Source organism: Coenobita brevimanus, chromosome 94 (assembly GCF_032717465.1).
Source record: "Coenobita brevimanus isolate Jiangsu-jjx chromosome 94, ASM3271746v2, whole genome shotgun sequence".
NCBI lineage: Eukaryota > Metazoa > Arthropoda > Malacostraca > Decapoda > Coenobitidae > Coenobita > Coenobita brevimanus.
The window spans coordinates 42,312,442-42,330,678 of NC_137047.1; the positions used below are offsets into that span (position 1 = coordinate 42,312,442).

The window sequence follows — 18,237 nt, forward strand, 5'->3', positions numbered from 1 at the left end:
AGACTGCGTAACGTGGCAAAGTTTGCATAACGTTTAACAGCCTGACCATCAAATTCCATAATCAACGTTAAAGTATAGCTAATTTGGCACCATGTCACCAGCGTATCATTTATCCATCTCATCTTGGTTTCCTGCCAGAGTCCACTCTCCCCTACCGCATCACTCGTCTCCTGTAGAGCTCCCCTTCCACCAGCCAGACCAGTGTTGCCCCCACCTCACCCACATCCCTCCTTCTGTCTCCCAAGGGCCCCACCCTGCCTCCTCCCGTGGCGCCACCTAAAGACGTCTACCAGTTTCAGATTGACGGTCAGGGAGGAGGGGGTTCACGGTAATTTTGGGATTACTATGCTAGGTGAGGGAATGCAAACTGTCATAATGGTTTATATGCTGACCGTCGATAAATGTTATATGGCTTGTGATGCTTGTTGAAAGTCGCACTTACGAAACCTGTGTTCCATGTGATTAAATTACGAATATTTATTGTGTGATAATATTATATTAGGGTACTAAATTCACAAAACATTCTTATATTCAGTATGGTATATTGTCAGGAAGGACATTGTTTATATATCATCAATAACTGAGCACAGTGGCAATGATCACTGCGTTCGGTTCGTCCTAGCGCCTGAAGGAAACCTGGTGAAGTTCCATGCCAATCAGTGTTACCAGATGCGGAGAGCATTACACTACCTCGCTGGAGGACGGGGTGTTTCTGTTTGATATGTCCGCAACTGTACATCAACGGGATTGGCAGTGACAAAACGTATGGACGTTCATTCACGTCAACGGGACGCGACGGGTTAAAGTTCCCACACATCACTTCTTGACTGAAATTATGTTATTTGTACAACCCTACTTTCCCTAATGGAGAAGTCACTGGTTATACTGAGAGCAAGTTGTGTAGCAGTGCAGGTGTGGGCATGATGCTGTGGCTGGTGGTGTGTGGGCTTGTGGCGATGATGGCCAGCTGTGACGGTGACAGCCTAGTGATCACCACTAAGCAAGGAAAGATCTCCGGCCTGAAGCAGACCTCCACAAAAGGCCGGCACTTCTATGCCTTCCAGTCCATCCCTTATGCCATGCCACCTGTTGGACGCCTGCGACTTAGGGTAAGAATATGTGTTTTCAATTAAAATGACAACTTAGTTCAGCTTTCGAATTATTAATTTTTTTTTTTTTATATATACCGCATATACTTCAAAAAAAGAACATTTTTAGATATAATGCATGCAATTGTATATTACCTCGTCATTATTACACCCGCGGGTGCTGTGTGTACAGTTTAACTCAAACAGCTTTTATCCAGTTTTAGCAAACTTTGCTGACAATGTTGAAGGTCGGCCTAGGGGTAAACGTACTGTTTCTGAGAACAAGAGATGACGGAATTACGTGGCATAGTTAACTGACAAAAGTTTTGACCCACTTGAGACCAAACTTAGTAGAAAGATGAGGGTAAAACAAGAACAATAGAAGTCCATCCTGAGAGCAATCAGCTAAATGTCGAGGTCAAAGTGCAATGTCAACTCTCAACCCATGTGAGACCATTTTTATTCAACTTAGACCAAATCTGGTGTAAGGCTTTAAGGCAGGACAAGGCTGACAGATACGACTCAAAAAAAAAAAAAAAAAAAAAGTCAAGGTCACTCCGCAGTTTTGATGTGATTTGATTTTGGGATCAGTCAGTAGGAGGTCAAGGTCACAGGGCAAGATCAGCATTGGACTTGTGTGTGTGTGTGTGTGTGTGTGTGTGTGTGTGTGTGTGTGTGTCTGTGTGTGTCTGTGTCTGTGTGTATGTGTGTGTGTGTTTGTGTGTGTGTGAGTGTGTGTGTGTGTGTGTGTGTGTGTGTGTGTGTGTGTGTGTGTGTGTGTGTGTGTGTGTGTGTGTGTGTGTGTGTGTGTGTGTGTGTGTGTGTGTGAACAAAATAGCTGACCCAGATTTGGTATGAATTACTGTATACCAAACTCTGTAGCTTAGGTTAAAGGTCAAGGTCAAGCTGTAGGATGTAGCTGTTTCTTGCAGGAAGATAGGAAGAGCAGTGTAAAATCTTCCCTTGTCCATTTTCTCCTGTATAAAGATTATTTTACTGTACGACAGGGAAGCGATCGTAAATATGAGTATCCGACAGCTAACTGTTATGGTCAGGAGCTGGAAAGAATGTTAGCAAAAAAATTCCCAGGATCTGTGCGTTATATATCTGTCCTAGGGGAAGTTCAAGAAAAAGTTGCAAGAAGAGATTGAAGTAACATGATGGTAGTGCAGATGTTGAGGGTAAGGCTTTGCAGGACCCCGTAGCTGCCGAGGCGTGGGAGGGAGTGCGGGATGGTGGGCCCCATCCTCCCATGTGCCCACAGTTTCCTCTTTTTGGAGATCCAGTATACACCGGGGAGGAGGACTGTCTCTACCTAAGCGTCTACACCCCTAAGGTAACTGTGGCAGGGTGGTTTTAACCTGAGAGAGAGAGAGAGAGAGAGAGAGAGAGAGAACCTAACGTTACCCCCAACAACCTAACATAGCTTAACGTAGCCTAATCTCAATAAAACGACCTATAAAACAAACAGCTTAGCCTATCCCAACCCCAGCAAATTAATCTAACTTGTCCCAGACTTTATTGGAAAGCTAAAGCGTCGTGAGTAACTATTGTTGGTAAATTTTCAGCCTGGTGACGAGGATGCTGCCTTGCCTGTGATGGTGTACATATTTGGCGGTGCATTCAGACAAGGGGCCGCCTCGCACTACACTGGGGAGGTGCTTCTCAACCATGACGTGGTGCTGGTCACTGTACAGTACCGTATTGGTGCCTTGGGTTAGTCAACACCTGTTTTACTCTCTCTCTCTCTCTCTCTCTCTCTCTCTCTCTCTCTCTCTCTCTCTCTCTCTTATCCAGCAGTGTCGTCGTAGGTTGTGCATGTTTTCTCTGCGTCAGATTAAGTTAGTTTATAAATAGATTAATCCGTCATATTAAATTAGGATAGGTTAAGGGAGACAAAAAAAAAAAAAAATAGGAGAATGAACGTCCTGGCATAACCAAATTTAACGCGTCGTGCAGAAATGGCACACAGACCCAAACCAGCTTCTTCGACCTTTTTTGTTTTTGTTTTTTTAACCTTTGCTTGTTGTGCATTAGAATTTACTGGATGAAATGCAGTAACCTGTGTGAAACTGGCGTTTTATGAATTTGATCCTGCTGATGAGGGTTTATACATGTAAACTAAACTGCTTTAATGTGTTCACTGCTTTTATTATTACTACCGGTACGAATTTTGAACGCATGATTATCAACTGGTAAAAGAGGGGAAAGTTTTGAACTACCAAATGTTAGTTTCTCCATTATTATTTATACAGTTTGCATCCTTATTTCAGACACAAATAGGGATGATAGAATCTGAATTTCCCGAAATTTTGCTTACTCTTGATCCTACAGATTCGGCAACATGGAACGAGCTACGGTTATCTAGAGTATTAATAACTTTGCTCGGCATGGCCACCATAAATCTAATTCTATTCCCATTCAGTTAACAGGGGTTCATGAAAGAATATTTGAAATATGTTCCGAAAGTGTGCCAAATGCCAATTCCTTAATAACTGTATCTAGAATTCATTGTGATATCGTTATTTTCAGATTTGTTAGTTTTCATGCAGCATACGTAAGTTTTATTACTAACAATTGCCGTAATGATAAAAACTACATATAACTTCGTGCATGTCTATAGGTAACGCTGTTTATCTCTACCGATATAAAGTAACATTCCTTGGCCACGTGAATCAGTTGCCTGCCACTCATGTCAGGCGTGTTCAAACTGCGGTACAAACACTCAGTATTTAAACGCTGTCAATTACAGGGTGGTTGTCAACTGGAGACTCTATCATCCCTGGCAACTTTGGCCTGAAGGACCAGACGCTGGCCCTCCGCTGGGTCCAGGCCAACATACGCAGCTTCGGTGGAGACCCAACCAAAGTTACTTTGTTTGGCCACAGCTCGGGGGCAATGTGTATTCATGCCCACATCCTGTCTCCACACTCACGAGGTATGTCTCACACACACACACACACACACACACACACACACACACACACACACACACACACACACACACACACACACACACACACACACACACACACACACACACACACACACACACACACACACACACACACACGGAAAGAGAGAGAGAGAGAGAGAAGGAGCACCCAGGGAATGCAATACCTGAGCACACCAACTCTTCTAAAGGCCGAATATTTGACTTTGCCCTGTCACCTTGACTTCTGACAGATTACTCTCAAAATCAGATTATTTCATTCTTGCCTCACCCTCAATGCCTCCACGAATTTGGGTTCAAATCACAGCAAAGCTCACTCGACGTTGCCCAGTGACCTAGATCTTTGACTTTTTCCTGTGCCTTTGACCTTCGACTTATTTTTAAATCGAATATCTTTTTCCGTGTTTTAGCCTGAACCCTTCCACAAAGTGTAGTGTGCATCAGTTAAAAATTTTACCTTGACCTTGCTGTATGAGCTTGACTTTTGACCGACTGGATTAAAAACAGGTTAACCTCTTGGGCGACTTCCACAAAGTTTGATCCATAATCAGGTCAAAAAAATTTTAGCTATTTTATATATACACAGAAACACTTGTCCAATTTTGACCTTGCCCTGCAACTTTTATCACTGACAGTTTGTTTTTAAAATGTAATCCCTTCTTTCTTGCCTGACCCTTAACACTTTCAATAAATTTAGTGCCCATGAGATAACAAATGATTGAGTTAACCTTGCTGTGTGAGCTTAGCATTGATCTTTTACTGTGAACTGGACCGTCGACTCTTTCTCATAATCTAATCCTTTCATCCAATATATTACCAATATGTCGGGAATCGAACCCGGGACTCTTACGTGAGAGCCAGGCAGCATACCACTACACCACGACCAGGTAAAAGTTATCGCATATTGTCCTAATCTTGTAACCAATGTCCCTCCGCCCCCACTGTGGGCCTGAAGAGGATGAGAATGCCCGAGGGGACGGGTAAACAGATAAGTCGCTCCATGACAGGATTGTGATTCCCTCTGAATCACATGGAAGCAAAGCTTGGACCTTGTTGGAAGGGCACAATTCAATAATAAAAGCAGTATTTTTTTTTTCTTTTTTGAGAGGAGCATGTGGAGTTACATGGAGAGACAGACACAAATAAGGAAGTGAAGGAGCGCTGTGGTGTGGGTGTGGCTGTGATAGAAAGCATTAGGAGAAATACAGTGAGGAGATTTGGCCGTGTGGAGAGGGTAGAGATGGAGAGACAAATTAGGAGAGTATGTGAATGAGGTGGAGTTGGGACGGGAGGGGGAAACCGAGGATGAGATGGAGGGGTAGAATAGAGAGGTATATAAAAGAGGGGGATGTGAGTTGGGGGGAGGGCAGTGAAATGGCAGCAGACAGGACGACAAGGGGGCGATATGTTTGTGGCCACCCCTTACTGGATTAAGGTGTGTGGCTATAGACTGATAGTAAAACATTAATTAAATCACAGAAACAAAATGAACATAATATTTTTAAGAACAGTCTCCTCTCACCGTTGTTCTCCATCGGCGCATCTCACCTCCGTCGAGAAATTGGACGCTAAACCGATCACAAGGCTTCAAGGTTTCAGAGGATTCAAGGCAAGATAGTAAACTAAGTTAGAGATGATTCGAACAGCCGGTAATACTTCCTGCACAGTGATGACTTCTTTCTCTGGTTTGGTTTTGCTATCTTCACATGATTTATACACATTACTAGAGTTATTTGCACTGTAGGGGTTACACATTGCATTCCATAACCCCTCCAATAAAAGAGGGGTTTCCTTTGTTGCCTACAGTAATTTGACGGTAAATTAAGACGGATCTGGAGGCTTCAAAGGTTCAAAGGCTTCGAAGTAGGATGGTGAACTCGGCGATGGGGAGCATCAAGTGGCCTATACTAACACCCTTACTGCTATTACTTCTTTCTATATATGTTGTTCTTTGCTACCTCCATAGGATATTTTGAACTGCATGGATTTTATAAAGCGTTCATCAACCCATAAACTATATAAATCCTTTGAAAAAATTGATAAAGCCGTCAGGATGGTGAATTTGACAACAGTAGGTTTAAACAATTGACATTTATTCTTTCTCTGTTCTTATTTTTTTCTTACATTTTATTCTTGATATCACTAGGGATACGAGACTTGTTTTTAGGACAATAGTGTGGCAACATGGAGCTAGTATTAGTAATTTATTATCATCATATATGCAATGGCTTCAGATCTTAGTTGACTTTGCATGAATATAAATTTCGGAGCGTGAAGGTTTTCGGAAACCAGATTTTTGGACCTAAGAGATTGGACAGTAAAGTTACTGAGGAGGTGCAACTATTTCGGTCCAATATGAATCCACTCCAGGCTCACACCATATCGCAATTGTGTTTGCACAACTTATCCAAGTGGATAATGATGACACTGTGAAGAAACATGCATAATCATCATCATCATCATCATTGTAATAACTTTTTTTTCAGTCTAAGAGGCACCAATAGTTTAATAGTTTTCCCTTATTGCAAGAGTCATAAAAAAATTGTCATAACCTTTGGTAGGCAAGTCGTACCTCTATTAACCACTCTCAGTCCTAACTAATTCACTATATTTATTAGCCAATAAAATTAAGTGACCCCACAATAAAACAGAGTGATGCTTAGTGGGATCGATCTAGACGATGATGGACGACCAGCGAGTGTGTTTCGTGCTTTATAAGATCACATGAGCCAAGCGTCCAGGATGTGTTTTCCTTGCTCTCCGCACAGACAATTCAGAAGGGAAAAATGGCAGCAGATCCAAGCCGTCGGAGTTGTCACTTATCACTTTAATAATTTACCAAGTCAAAACTACGTTTTATTATTTCATGAAATTAGAAATATAAACATAACTTCATGAACCTATTTTAGTTTTATATGAGATTACTGCCAGTTTCAATACTGATATTGTTGGAGCTTTAGTCGTTCTCTTACTGGAAAGCTCCACGTCCACCTATGCTCATACGCGAATTTTAATGCATAGATTTTACCTCCAAGCACTATAATAATCATTTCACTCCATTTTATGCAATTTATATTCATTTTATTTACAAGTATGACGTCAGAAGGATGGAACTTTGGGGGATAAAGTGCGTGAAAGGGTACAGCAGGGAAGGAAGGTTGTTGGTACACTGAAAGCAGTGATGAGAAATAGGGAGGTGAGTATGGAAGTTAAGAAGTCACTGCATGATAGTATTGTGATACCTACCCTGACGTATGGAAGCGAGGCGTGGACCTTGCAAGAGGGGAACAAGTCAAGAATGAGAGCAGTGCAAATGAGTTGCTTGAGAGGAACATGTGGAGTGACGTGGAGGGACAGGTTGACGAATGAAGAAGTGAAGGAACGCTGTGGGGTGGATGTGGATGTGGTTGAGAAGATTAGGAGAAATACACTGAGGTGGTTCGGACATGTGAAGAGAATGGAGAATGAAAGACTGACTAAGAGGGTGTATGTAGGTGAGGTGGAGGGAGAGGGAGGGGTAGACCGAGGATGAGGTGGAGGGATGGAGTAGAGAGGTATATCAGGGAGGGGGGGGTGAGTTGGGGGGAGGGTAGTCAAATGGTGGGTGACAGAGCGACTTGGAGGCGTTTTGTCTGCGGCCACCCTCTGCGGGATTAGGGCGTCGGGCTACAGATAGATAGACAGATAGACGTCAGAAGCAGTAGCATTTTATTTTATGGTATTCATATTGGACCATTAACCTGCAAAGCAACTAGCTCTTGTGTTTAGAAACCAAATAGAACCGTAATTTAGCGATTAAGTTTTCTGCTCTCACCTTAAGACAAATATATTTTAAGAGGTACGTATTTACCATCTCACACTGGACATCTTAATGGGGGAAAAGTTTCGACAACCATCATCACCATCATCATCATCATCATCATCATCATCATCATCCAAACTGCATTTCCTCAGTAATCGTGAACTGGGAGTGATGGGAGCACAAGATTATAGGAAGAAATTCAGTGTAGAAGATTCGAAGTGAGAACAGGATACACCCACATTTCATCATCCCCAAAGCCCTCGCCAGCCACGCAAGTTAATATCTATTTCACAACAGTTCTAGTTAGCAGGAGGTAATATAATATGGGAACCGATAGAAGAGTTTAACCCACGTTGGCATAAAATGTTTCGATGATGCAAGTGTCAGTCTCAGTTGGATCATTTGCAGGTATGAAAGAAGAATGAGTGCGTATATAGCAAGGTGAGGGAAAGAGGTGGAGAGAAGGTAGGGAGGGTAGAAGAGAATGAAGGAAGGGAAGTGGAGTAAGCTGTTGGGATAAAGGAGGGGGAAGATAGGTGTGGTAAGAAGAGAAAAATCAAGACAGGGAGACGTGCTGCAGTGGGTCTAGGACAGAAGTCAGCAACCTTTAAAGCTAAAAGAGACATTTATTTTAGTTTCATAAAAATGCAGTACTCTCAGAGCCACAATACAAAAACTTCTCATAAACCGAAATCTGCAATACTTCTAAAGCTAAACAAAACATTGCGGTGATATTGTTCAATCTACGTATAGTATAGACCTTTTCAAAGTTGAAATAAAAATCTAATGTTGCCCTGCATGTGCTGTATGATCCCTTCATTCTGAAAGAATAAATGATTATTTATTAAGCTCCTGCAGCCGCAAATGTGTCCTAAAAGAGCCGCAGGTTGCCTACCTCTGGTCTAGGAGGTGTTTTTAACATTTTTTTAAGTTACTTATTTTGCATGTTACACCGTATTATTGTTTAGAATGTCGTAGCACTGTACAATATAGTTTGCAATAATTAAGTGAAATTCACGTGTCATGTGCACATACCAAACTGGTTAGGAATAGTTCAAGGGAGCCTCCTTAACTAACCACAATACGACCTATAACAATGTACACTTTCTACTCCAGGACTGTTTATCAGAGCAATTCTTCAGTCCGGCACACTGCTGAACTACCATATGCAAACAAGATCTCAGAGGGAGTTGGCGTACTCCACTGGCAGGTTTCTGGGATGCCCACACACCCGGGGGATGAGGAACGACCGGGCCAGTCAGTCACTTCTCACTTGCCTGCAGAATATCGATGTGAAGAACCTTACCCTCTCTGAACTCAACTACTTGGTCAGTCTCTCTTTACTGCTGGTATTACAGTACATGGGGCATTGCTTCATCCACTACCTGCGTTTCACTGACCTATGCTCTTCTCTTTCCACTGCAGCAGCAATTCTCACTAAATATCCCTGGTATATGTTAACTTATATCAGAAGTCTTTTATAGAGAACACGGGTCATCTCTGGAACTATCTTCATATACTGTATTTGTATTTCCCTTGGCCTATGGCCAATGTGTGCATCACGAAATAAAATGTCGTTGGTATTAGATTTTTTTTTTTTTTTTTTTGCGCAGTTAGGTGATATGGAATTTTCATATTCTTTCTGAACCTTAAAACCAGTTATATGGCTAGTCGGAATCGCCTAGAGAAGAGTGATGGACTTGGTATATATCTATTACTCTCCATATGTAATGACAGTATGTGAAGTGTATTAAGATGCAAAGCCGTTAGCAATGATTGCTATCTAATACTTGTCAAAGAAGTAGAGGGACCTCCCCTATGTGTATCGATAGTACCAGCAGGAAACAAAATAATGACACTAAATTGCCAACATTCATGAAAGCATGTAAGATGGCCTCACAGATACAGTACCCAAACATGCTGCTGTGTTAATTGCCTTCAGGATTAATGAACATGCAAAAACGTGATCTCAAAATTTCCGTGTTTATAAACTTTGACATTTAACTCAAAAATATTTATAAAACAGCAAATAACTGGGGTATCAGACCATTTGCTTAATGAAAAAAAAAAAAAAAAAAGCCAAATTTGAAGTGAACCGAATAAATAAAGGAATGGTGCCAAGTTGAAAAAGCACTTGGAGGAAAGAAGAAACAACCGAAGAAAACACCACAGTAGCTCTCCAGATATTGGTGCGGATTCTGTAACTAGAAATTCTGAGTATGAAATAATGACTAAAGATTTTATAAACACACACAAGGTAATCCTGAGTCAATAACAACGTTAACAAACACTTATCTCTATTTCACACACTCTCTACATGTGCTTTACATATCACACAACTTACCCCACTACATCGCAGGAGTTGACGTCAGCAGGGGCACGCGGCCAGAAAACTTTGCCCTCGCTACCTAGTGACGGACCTATTGAGAGGAGGTATGACGCGGGCTCCGCCAGTGTAGTTTGGGGGACTGGGATGGGATGGGGCATGGATCTGTGCTAGAGGGTAGGGAACTGCGGTTCCCAGACTGCTACTTCTGCCCAATAGAGAGGGGCCCAAACCCAGGAGCAACGCTCCAGGAGGCTGCCCTGTCAGTGGGTGTATAATGGCGGGGCAGTTACAGCGACAAGGCGCACTTGGAGGGTTTCCCTGTAGCTGTCCTGGCAGGGTGTCTCTAGGCCACTGCCACAGCCACTGGTAACGGCTGCTGGGCTGTGGGTCCCAGGTCCCAATCCTGGACTAGGGACTGTGCAGGTGGGTGGGGCCTGTGGTCTGTCTCTCCCTCTATTTAAACTTAATGACATGGCAAAAAAGGGAAAAAGCTAATGCCTGACGATGCTAAATGAGCTAAGGGGATCAGAGTGGCATCATGGAATTGGGGTAGTTTGAAGGGCAGAGCAAGAGAAGTGGTCGAAGCAATGAGTAAGATGTGGGTGGATGTTGGCTGTGTACAGGAGGATCAGCCACAGTGATTGCTGGGAGGGATAGTTGGTACAAGATACTGTATTTTGGCAGGGAAGGGCAGATAGATATAATGTTGTGGGTGTGCTGGTTTAGGAGAAATGGATGGAATATGTCATGAATGTATTGAGAGCGAATGGAAAGATTAGAGTAATGAAAATTTTGTCTAGTAGGCTCACATTTTCATTTTTATCAGTGTATGCTCCACAGGCTAGCTTGGATGATGCGGAAATAGATAGATTCTGGGATGACTTATTGCGTGTGGTAAGTGGTATGGGGGGTAATGAAACTATAGTTTTGGGAAGGGATTTAAATGGTCATGTAGGTGAAGCAGCTTAAGGATATGAAGAGGTACATGAGGGATGCACATATGGTACGAGAAATGAGGAAGGGGAAAGGATACTCGAGTTTGGGGAGGCAGTTAACATGATTATGTGCATCACACATTTTAGGAAAAGAGAGAGTAGGTTGATTACATACGAGTCTAAGGGAAATAGTAGCCAAACAGACTATTTCCTGGTCAGGAGGGCTGATAAGTGATTGACGTGTTCAGCAATACAAATTATTGTTATGTGACATTGTGCTTAAGGAGCGGGTGATGAAAAAGGGAACCTATGCACCTAGGAGTAAAATATATATGAAAAACCAAGCAACAGGGGATGCCTTCTCTAGCGGGATGAGTTGAGTGGTGGCTGAGCAGGGAGCTGTTGACAAGTGTTAATGAACAATATAGATCTCTCAAGAACAATCTCCAGAGCGTTACTGATTCAGTGTTCGATGAAGAAAGAGCCCCCAAAGACACAAATTAACATGATGGTGGAATGAGGGTGTAGAAGCTGCAGTTAAGGAGAAAATTTTTTTCCGGGAATGGAAAAGGGGTGGTAACAAATAGGAATACTTGGATGCCGAGTATAGGGCTAGAAAAGAAGTATACATGGCAATGTTTGAGTGTCAGAGACTTTTATTTGTTGACCTAAATAGTGTGGAAAGGAAAACTATGATATTTAAGAAGGCAAATCAGATGAAGAATGAACAGTGTGTGTGGAATGATGAAGGGAAGTTAGTGGTGAATTGTGAGAATATTAAAGACGCTTAGAAAGAGAGGATTATAACCGGTTGCTGAATGAGGAGTTTGACTGGAACATGGAAAGTCTGGAGTGACATATCCAGTGTTTGGCCCTTGGCCTTTGATTGATGCTGCTACTGTGAGCAGGGCAATAGGCAGGATGCAGTGGGGAAGGCGGCAGGTGGGGAAAGTGACAGGTGTGTCTGGGTTGACTGCTGAAATGCTGAAGGCCTCCGGAGATATTGCAGTGGGGTTAAATACTGATTTGATAAATACGGTTATATATGAGTGTTTTGACCCAGATGATTAGCTGAAGAATGTGACTGTAAGTGTGTACAAGGGGAAGGGTGATGCCCTGGAAAACTTCTGGGCCAGATAATGAAGGTAGTGGAGACAGTTCGAGAAGGTATGATTAGAGAACGATGGAGTGTTGATGAGATGCAGTTTGGGTTTATGCCAGGCAAAGGAGCTACGGGTGACATATTCACCATTCGCCAGCTTCAGGAAAAGTGATCTGCACTTTGCTTTTGTTGATTTGGAGAAGGCCATTGACAGAGCCCCTAAGGAGGTGGTGAAGTGGACAATGAAAAAGCTTGGGATCAAGGAATGGCTGGTTAGAGTGGATATGGCTATGTATGTGGGTGCCTGCACCCAGGTTAGAGTGAAGGAAGATTTGAGCGATGAGTTTTCCGTGAATGTTGTGCATCAGGGGTCAGTCTTGAGCTCCTTGTTGTTCAAAATGGTGCTTGATGCCCCTTCAGGAGACTTCAGAAATGGACTCCCATGGGAGATGTTGGATGCCGATGATTTAGTATTGAATGCTGAGGTGGAGGAAAGATTTAGGAAGCGGAGAGATGGGCACAAGGGCTTGAGAGTAAATGCAGATAAGACAGGTGATAGTATCTAGGGTTGGTGGCAGTACTGTCAAAAAAGACGGGGGGTGGCTGTATGAGGTTTGCTACAAGGGCTTGGGAAGTAATTTCATTTTGTGTTGTGTTTGTGATAAGTGGATGTATAAGAGATGTAGTGGTATTAGAAGTTAACTGCGAGATAATCCTGATTACATGTGTGCGGTGTGTCGAGGACAGCATGTGGAGATTATGAGGCGTGAAAGGATTGATCGTGCTGGTGAGTCTATCGAGTGTCTGGGAGAGTTTTGTTACTTGGGAGACATGCTATGTCTTGGAACTGGGGCTGGAACTAGCTCTGTGCTTAGAGTGAGGAGTGGTTGGAAAAAGTTCAGGAAGCTGTTGCCTCTCCTGACACTGAGAGCGCTATTCCTCCGCGCTATGAGATCTTCGTAACTGGCATGTGTAAGATCTGTAATGCTGTATGGCAGTAAGACCCAGTAAAGGAAAAGGATATTCACGGGCTCAGATGTACAGAAATGACTATAATTAGGTGAATGTGCAGTGCGTCCTTCAATGCGAGGCCTGAGGGGTTAGGTTTACAATGGAAGAGTTAAGAGGTGGTATGTAACTGGAGTGTGTTGGTGCTGTGATGAGGAGAGAAAGATTGAGATGGTTTGGGCACATGGAAAGGATGGGGGATGACAATTGGGTGCACAAGGTGAGAAGTGTTAACGTTTGCGGTATGGCTGTGAGAGGCAGGACGAAAAAGATCTGGGACGAGGTCAGTGAGTGCGATCTCATTGATAAAAGAAAGAATAGGGAGGCTGCCAGAGATCGAGCAGAATGGAAAGTCGCCATTAGGTGACCTAGGCCTAGGCATGTATGCATGTTGGAGCCTTTATAAACGGAACGAAATGAACAAAGCGAGTATGTTGGTGTCGTAACGGATGTGGTCCATTATGTTTTAAAATCGAGGAGTGGTTGGGAATTACTGTTTACATAATACAGTTTAGGGGAGGGTGAGTGCTTACTTTAAACTTAAATGTGTGGCCTGAGTCGCTTCGCCTCAGACTCCTACTCTTCTCATGAGTCAGTGAGGACTGAATCATGACGACTGTGATGTATTCTGGGCAGATACCAGGCAACATGTTGCTTGCCCCGTATGGTTCTCGGGTAAGATGAAGTGCTGCAGGATGAGGAAAAAAATCTCATTCAGCAGAAGTCACTCCCTCTCTCTGGTCGGAATTCTCTCTGAATGCCTCCAGGCAGCAACTCTTTCCATCCCAGGTAACTCCCTGTTTGCGTCTTAACCTTGGTCCCCTTCACTCAGGGTTGTTTCTCCTAGGTATCACGCTATGAACGGAAACAACCTCAGGAAGACGTTCCACTTGCCCGTATGTACAGCTGCAGTTCGTGTTCAAGTTATTTTCCTGGAAATAAACCTCGGTTCAGTCTCATGGAGTAATCGCTTATGTTGTGCATGGTAGTACAGTGGTACTCTATGATCCGGCAAACAAATTTAGTACAAGAGGACTTGATTCACCGCTCCAAAACATTGGTGTCCATGTTTGATACCCAAAAAGTCAGACAGGGAGGACTAACACCTTCAGACTGTGAATCTTCGTCCTATTGCATTGTAACAGCAACACGTACCCGAGTAAGTCCAGGATACCATAAGTTAGATCAGTTTGACTGGAAACCTCACTATCTGATTCACATTTGTTATGGATCACGCTTGCTAAGCGAATGTCTCCATTACCTCTACGTCTTTACCACATGTCTGAATGGTCTTTGCTGTTATATATAGCCAACCACAATTTATCAGACCAAGAGACCTTGAGTCTTGCTGGCCTCCCATCCTTGTGATGTGCCTTGATTGCGCTGAAGAGTGCCTTCAGTGAATACACTAGGATAACTGCATCACCAACGAAGTCAAGGCAAGCAAACATAAATTGCCAATTGATATCACGGTGACTTCGACTCACAGGACTCAAATGCTCCACCCCTTACAGACAGAAACACACGACACCACTCTCACAACCTGAAGACAGGCCGGCTAAGAGCCAAATAATTTCTGAGGAAACCCATAGATTCGCAAGGGTCCTCAGTGCCTTCTGATTTACTGAATCAAATGCCATCTCCAGGTGCACATAAGAGGCTAGCAGTCCATCCAGAAACTCATGTTGGTGTTCTGTGATATAATGATTTATCAGAGTGTTAGGACATTGTAAACTGACAATGTCTAAGGAGTCTATCAGAATTCCATAGGTAAATGGTCCCGTTGTGCATCAACAACACGTGAGCACAAACATTCCCTTGCACACTGAGAACTGTAACATCACCGTAAATGCTACAGCCACACGGGTCTCTTTTTCCCCTCCAGATTGTCCAGTCAAGAGGCATAATGCCAGTCTGCTAAACATTTTCCATGAACACAGATAATAATTCTCACATCATTGTTTCGCCCTCAGTATTTATCAGTTCCTCAAGTATGCCACAAGCAACAGCTGCCCTACCACTTATCAGCCTAGCCACTATCTTCCTGATATCATCAAAGCAGGCACAGAATACTCAGTTCATGAGAAAATAGCTGACACACCAGCCTATGGAAGCTTTCCACGGGGACGGGTTTCTGTGCCACATACTGCAGGCCAAAATATCCAGCCCAACAAGCCCTATAATCACCTACATCCAGCACGAACTATACTGCATCTAATGTTTATGTCTAACATCGGAGGTAGTCTTGACACAGATATTCTTCAGTGCTTGAAAGGCAGGTCAGAGACCATTTGCATGGAAGTGACTCTCCTGCCTTCTCAGCGATTTATCCAACATATCCCTTCTTGTCCCTTCTCCTCCGGCAGTTGAATACCAACTCTAGTGGCAAAGACCTGGCTGCTGCAACCAGGATCTAGCACATACAAGACGAAAGCTTGGTACTCCAGCTTTCTTTTTCCTAGCGGGATTATATTTCAAATAAATAAGTAAACAGGTACTTAAATACGGTAAATATAATATCTGTCTATCTATCTATCTATCTATATCTGTCTGTCTATCTATATCCATCTGTCTATCTATCTATCTATCTATCTATCTATCTATATACCTAGGCTGCTTCCCCCAAGGAAAGGGAGGTAGCCGAGACAGGACGACACACTCCCCATTTACTCATCCATTCAATCATATTCATTCGCATCTTAGCCCCAAAGGGGAGAACGGACAGATCCTCACTGCACCACACTGCACAAGGGTCAACTGCGCAATGCAATCAGTGACATCCGAAGCAGGGTCCGACAGCAGAACTGGTTTACCCCTGCCACATCATAACAGACCCATCCCCTTACCCGCACCTGACCTGACTAACTGATCAGACCAAATGCGGGAGAATATCCCCTCAGGGCTGTGTCATCACTTATTCATTCACAATTTCTCTCCATTTATTTCTGTCACGCACAGCCACTCTTCCTTGCTCAACAGACATCCCTCTCGCATCCAACGCTCTCTTCACACTGTCCATCCATCCTATTCGTGGTCTTCCTCTCAGCCTTACACCTCTCACATCAGATCTAGTTATCTTTTTCACCAATCGCTCATTATCCATTCTCTCCATATGCCCAAACCATCGCAACACCCTCTGCTCAACTCTACCAGCCATCTCCCGAACAACTCTAGTTCTCCTTCGCACTTCATCATTTCACACCCGGTCCATTCGCGTCACTCCACACATACTCCTCAGACACCTCATCTCCATTACATTCAAACTTTTCCTCTCTTCTACACCCATATTCCATGTTTCAGCCCCATATAACGCAGTCGGTACCACAACACCCTCATGCAGCCTTCTCTTTACATCCATTCTAAGCGAACGACATTTAAACACTTTTTTCATTCCTCCCAGCACCTTTCCAACTTCATTTATTCTAAACTTTACTTCTGCATCTATTCTTCCATCCACAGCAACATGTGACCCTAGATATTTAAAACAATCTACCTCCTCAAGCAACTCACCATTCAAAACTATATTCATCCCCCTACCATCTATCAACCTCGTACACTTCATCACTTTACTCTTATTCTCATTTACTTTCAATTTCCTCCTTTCACACACCCTTCCAAACTCCTCTACCAACTGTCTCAATCTCTCCTCTGAATCAGTCACCAGTGCAGTATCATCTGCAAACAGCAGCTGCTTCAGATTCCACTCTCCACCATCAACATTCACCAGACTCAGACCTCTACCTAAAACTCTTGCATTCACCTCCCTTACAACACCATTAAATTAAATATTAAATAACCAATTAAATATTAAACAACCAAGGCGACATCACACATCCCTGTCGCAGCCCCACTCTCACGGGAAACCAATCACTCACAGCATTTCTCACTCTTACACACGCTCTACTATTTACATAAAAACTTCTCACCCCTTTTAGTAACCTATCATCAAGTCCATACAATCTTAAAACAGTCCACAAAGCCTCCCTATCAATTCTATCATACACTTTCTCTAAATCCATAAATGCCCAAAACACATCCTTGCCTTTCGCTAAATACTTTTCACACACTTGTCTCACAGCAAACACCTGATCAACGCATCCCCTCCCTCTCCTAAAGCCACACTGCTCATCACCAATCACTCCCTCTGTACCCTCTCTAACTCTCATAATTAACACTCTACCATAAACCTTACCTACAACACTCAACAGACTTATACCCCTAAAGCTAGTACATTCATACTTATCACCCTTGCCTTTATACAACGGGACCACACAAGCACTTGCCCAGTCAATTGGCACCATACCATTCTCAAAGCACACATTCAACAATCTTACTAACTAGTCAACAATAGTCACTCCACCACCCTTCAGGCATTCCACAGCACACCCATCCATACCTGCAGCTTTCCCTGTTTTCATCTCCTTTTCTGCCTTCTCCACTTCCTCCTTCGTGATCAAAGAATCATTTAACTCTCCCAACACATTTATTCCTTGCACCCTTCCATCCGCCACAATCTCAGCCACCCTTTCCTCCTCTACATTTAACAATCTTTCAAAATACTTTGCCCAACTCTTCCTTACTGCATCCGTTTCAATTAACATCCTTCCATCCTCTGCTTTTACTCGTTCTTCCTTCCCAGACTCTCCCTTTCGCACCCTTTTCACCTCCTTCCAAAACATTTTCTTATTCTGTTGAAAATTCTTTGTCAGCCGCCTATCCCACCTCTCATCTGCTGCCACTTTAGCATCACGCACAGCCCTTCTCGCTCTGTTCCTCTTTTCCTTATACCTTTCATATGACATCTCATCCTTCCTCTGCAGCCACACATCATATGCACGTCTCTTCTCAGCCACAGCCATACTTACTTCCTCGCACCACCATTCACTTCCTTTTCTTACACCACCACCCACACGTCTCACACCACACACCTCTTCTGCATGCCCCACCACAGCACTCTTAAACAACTGCCATTCCTCCTCCACGCTGTCATTTTCCCGATCTTTCACTGCGTTCCACTCAT

At 43.3% G+C, this 18,237-nt stretch overlaps 1 protein-coding gene across 1 annotated transcript in view; it reads left to right on the forward strand.

Moving 5' to 3' along the window:
* The first annotated feature begins 923 nt into the window (after positions 1-923).
* The window catches only part of LOC145412899 (carboxylic ester hydrolase-like), a 57,251-nt gene continuing 39,937 nt past the window's right edge, over positions 924-18,237 (forward strand). The window contains exons 1-7 of the mRNA XM_080282696.1: positions 924-1,109; positions 2,284-2,424; positions 2,657-2,804; positions 3,841-4,026; positions 8,960-9,171; positions 10,520-10,595; positions 12,630-12,742. Coding sequence (XP_080138822.1) covers positions 924-1,109; positions 2,284-2,424; positions 2,657-2,804; positions 3,841-4,026; positions 8,960-9,171; positions 10,520-10,595; positions 12,630-12,742 — 1,062 coding nt within the window. The remainder of the gene's footprint in view (positions 1,110-2,283; positions 2,425-2,656; positions 2,805-3,840; positions 4,027-8,959; positions 9,172-10,519; positions 10,596-12,629; positions 12,743-18,237) is intronic.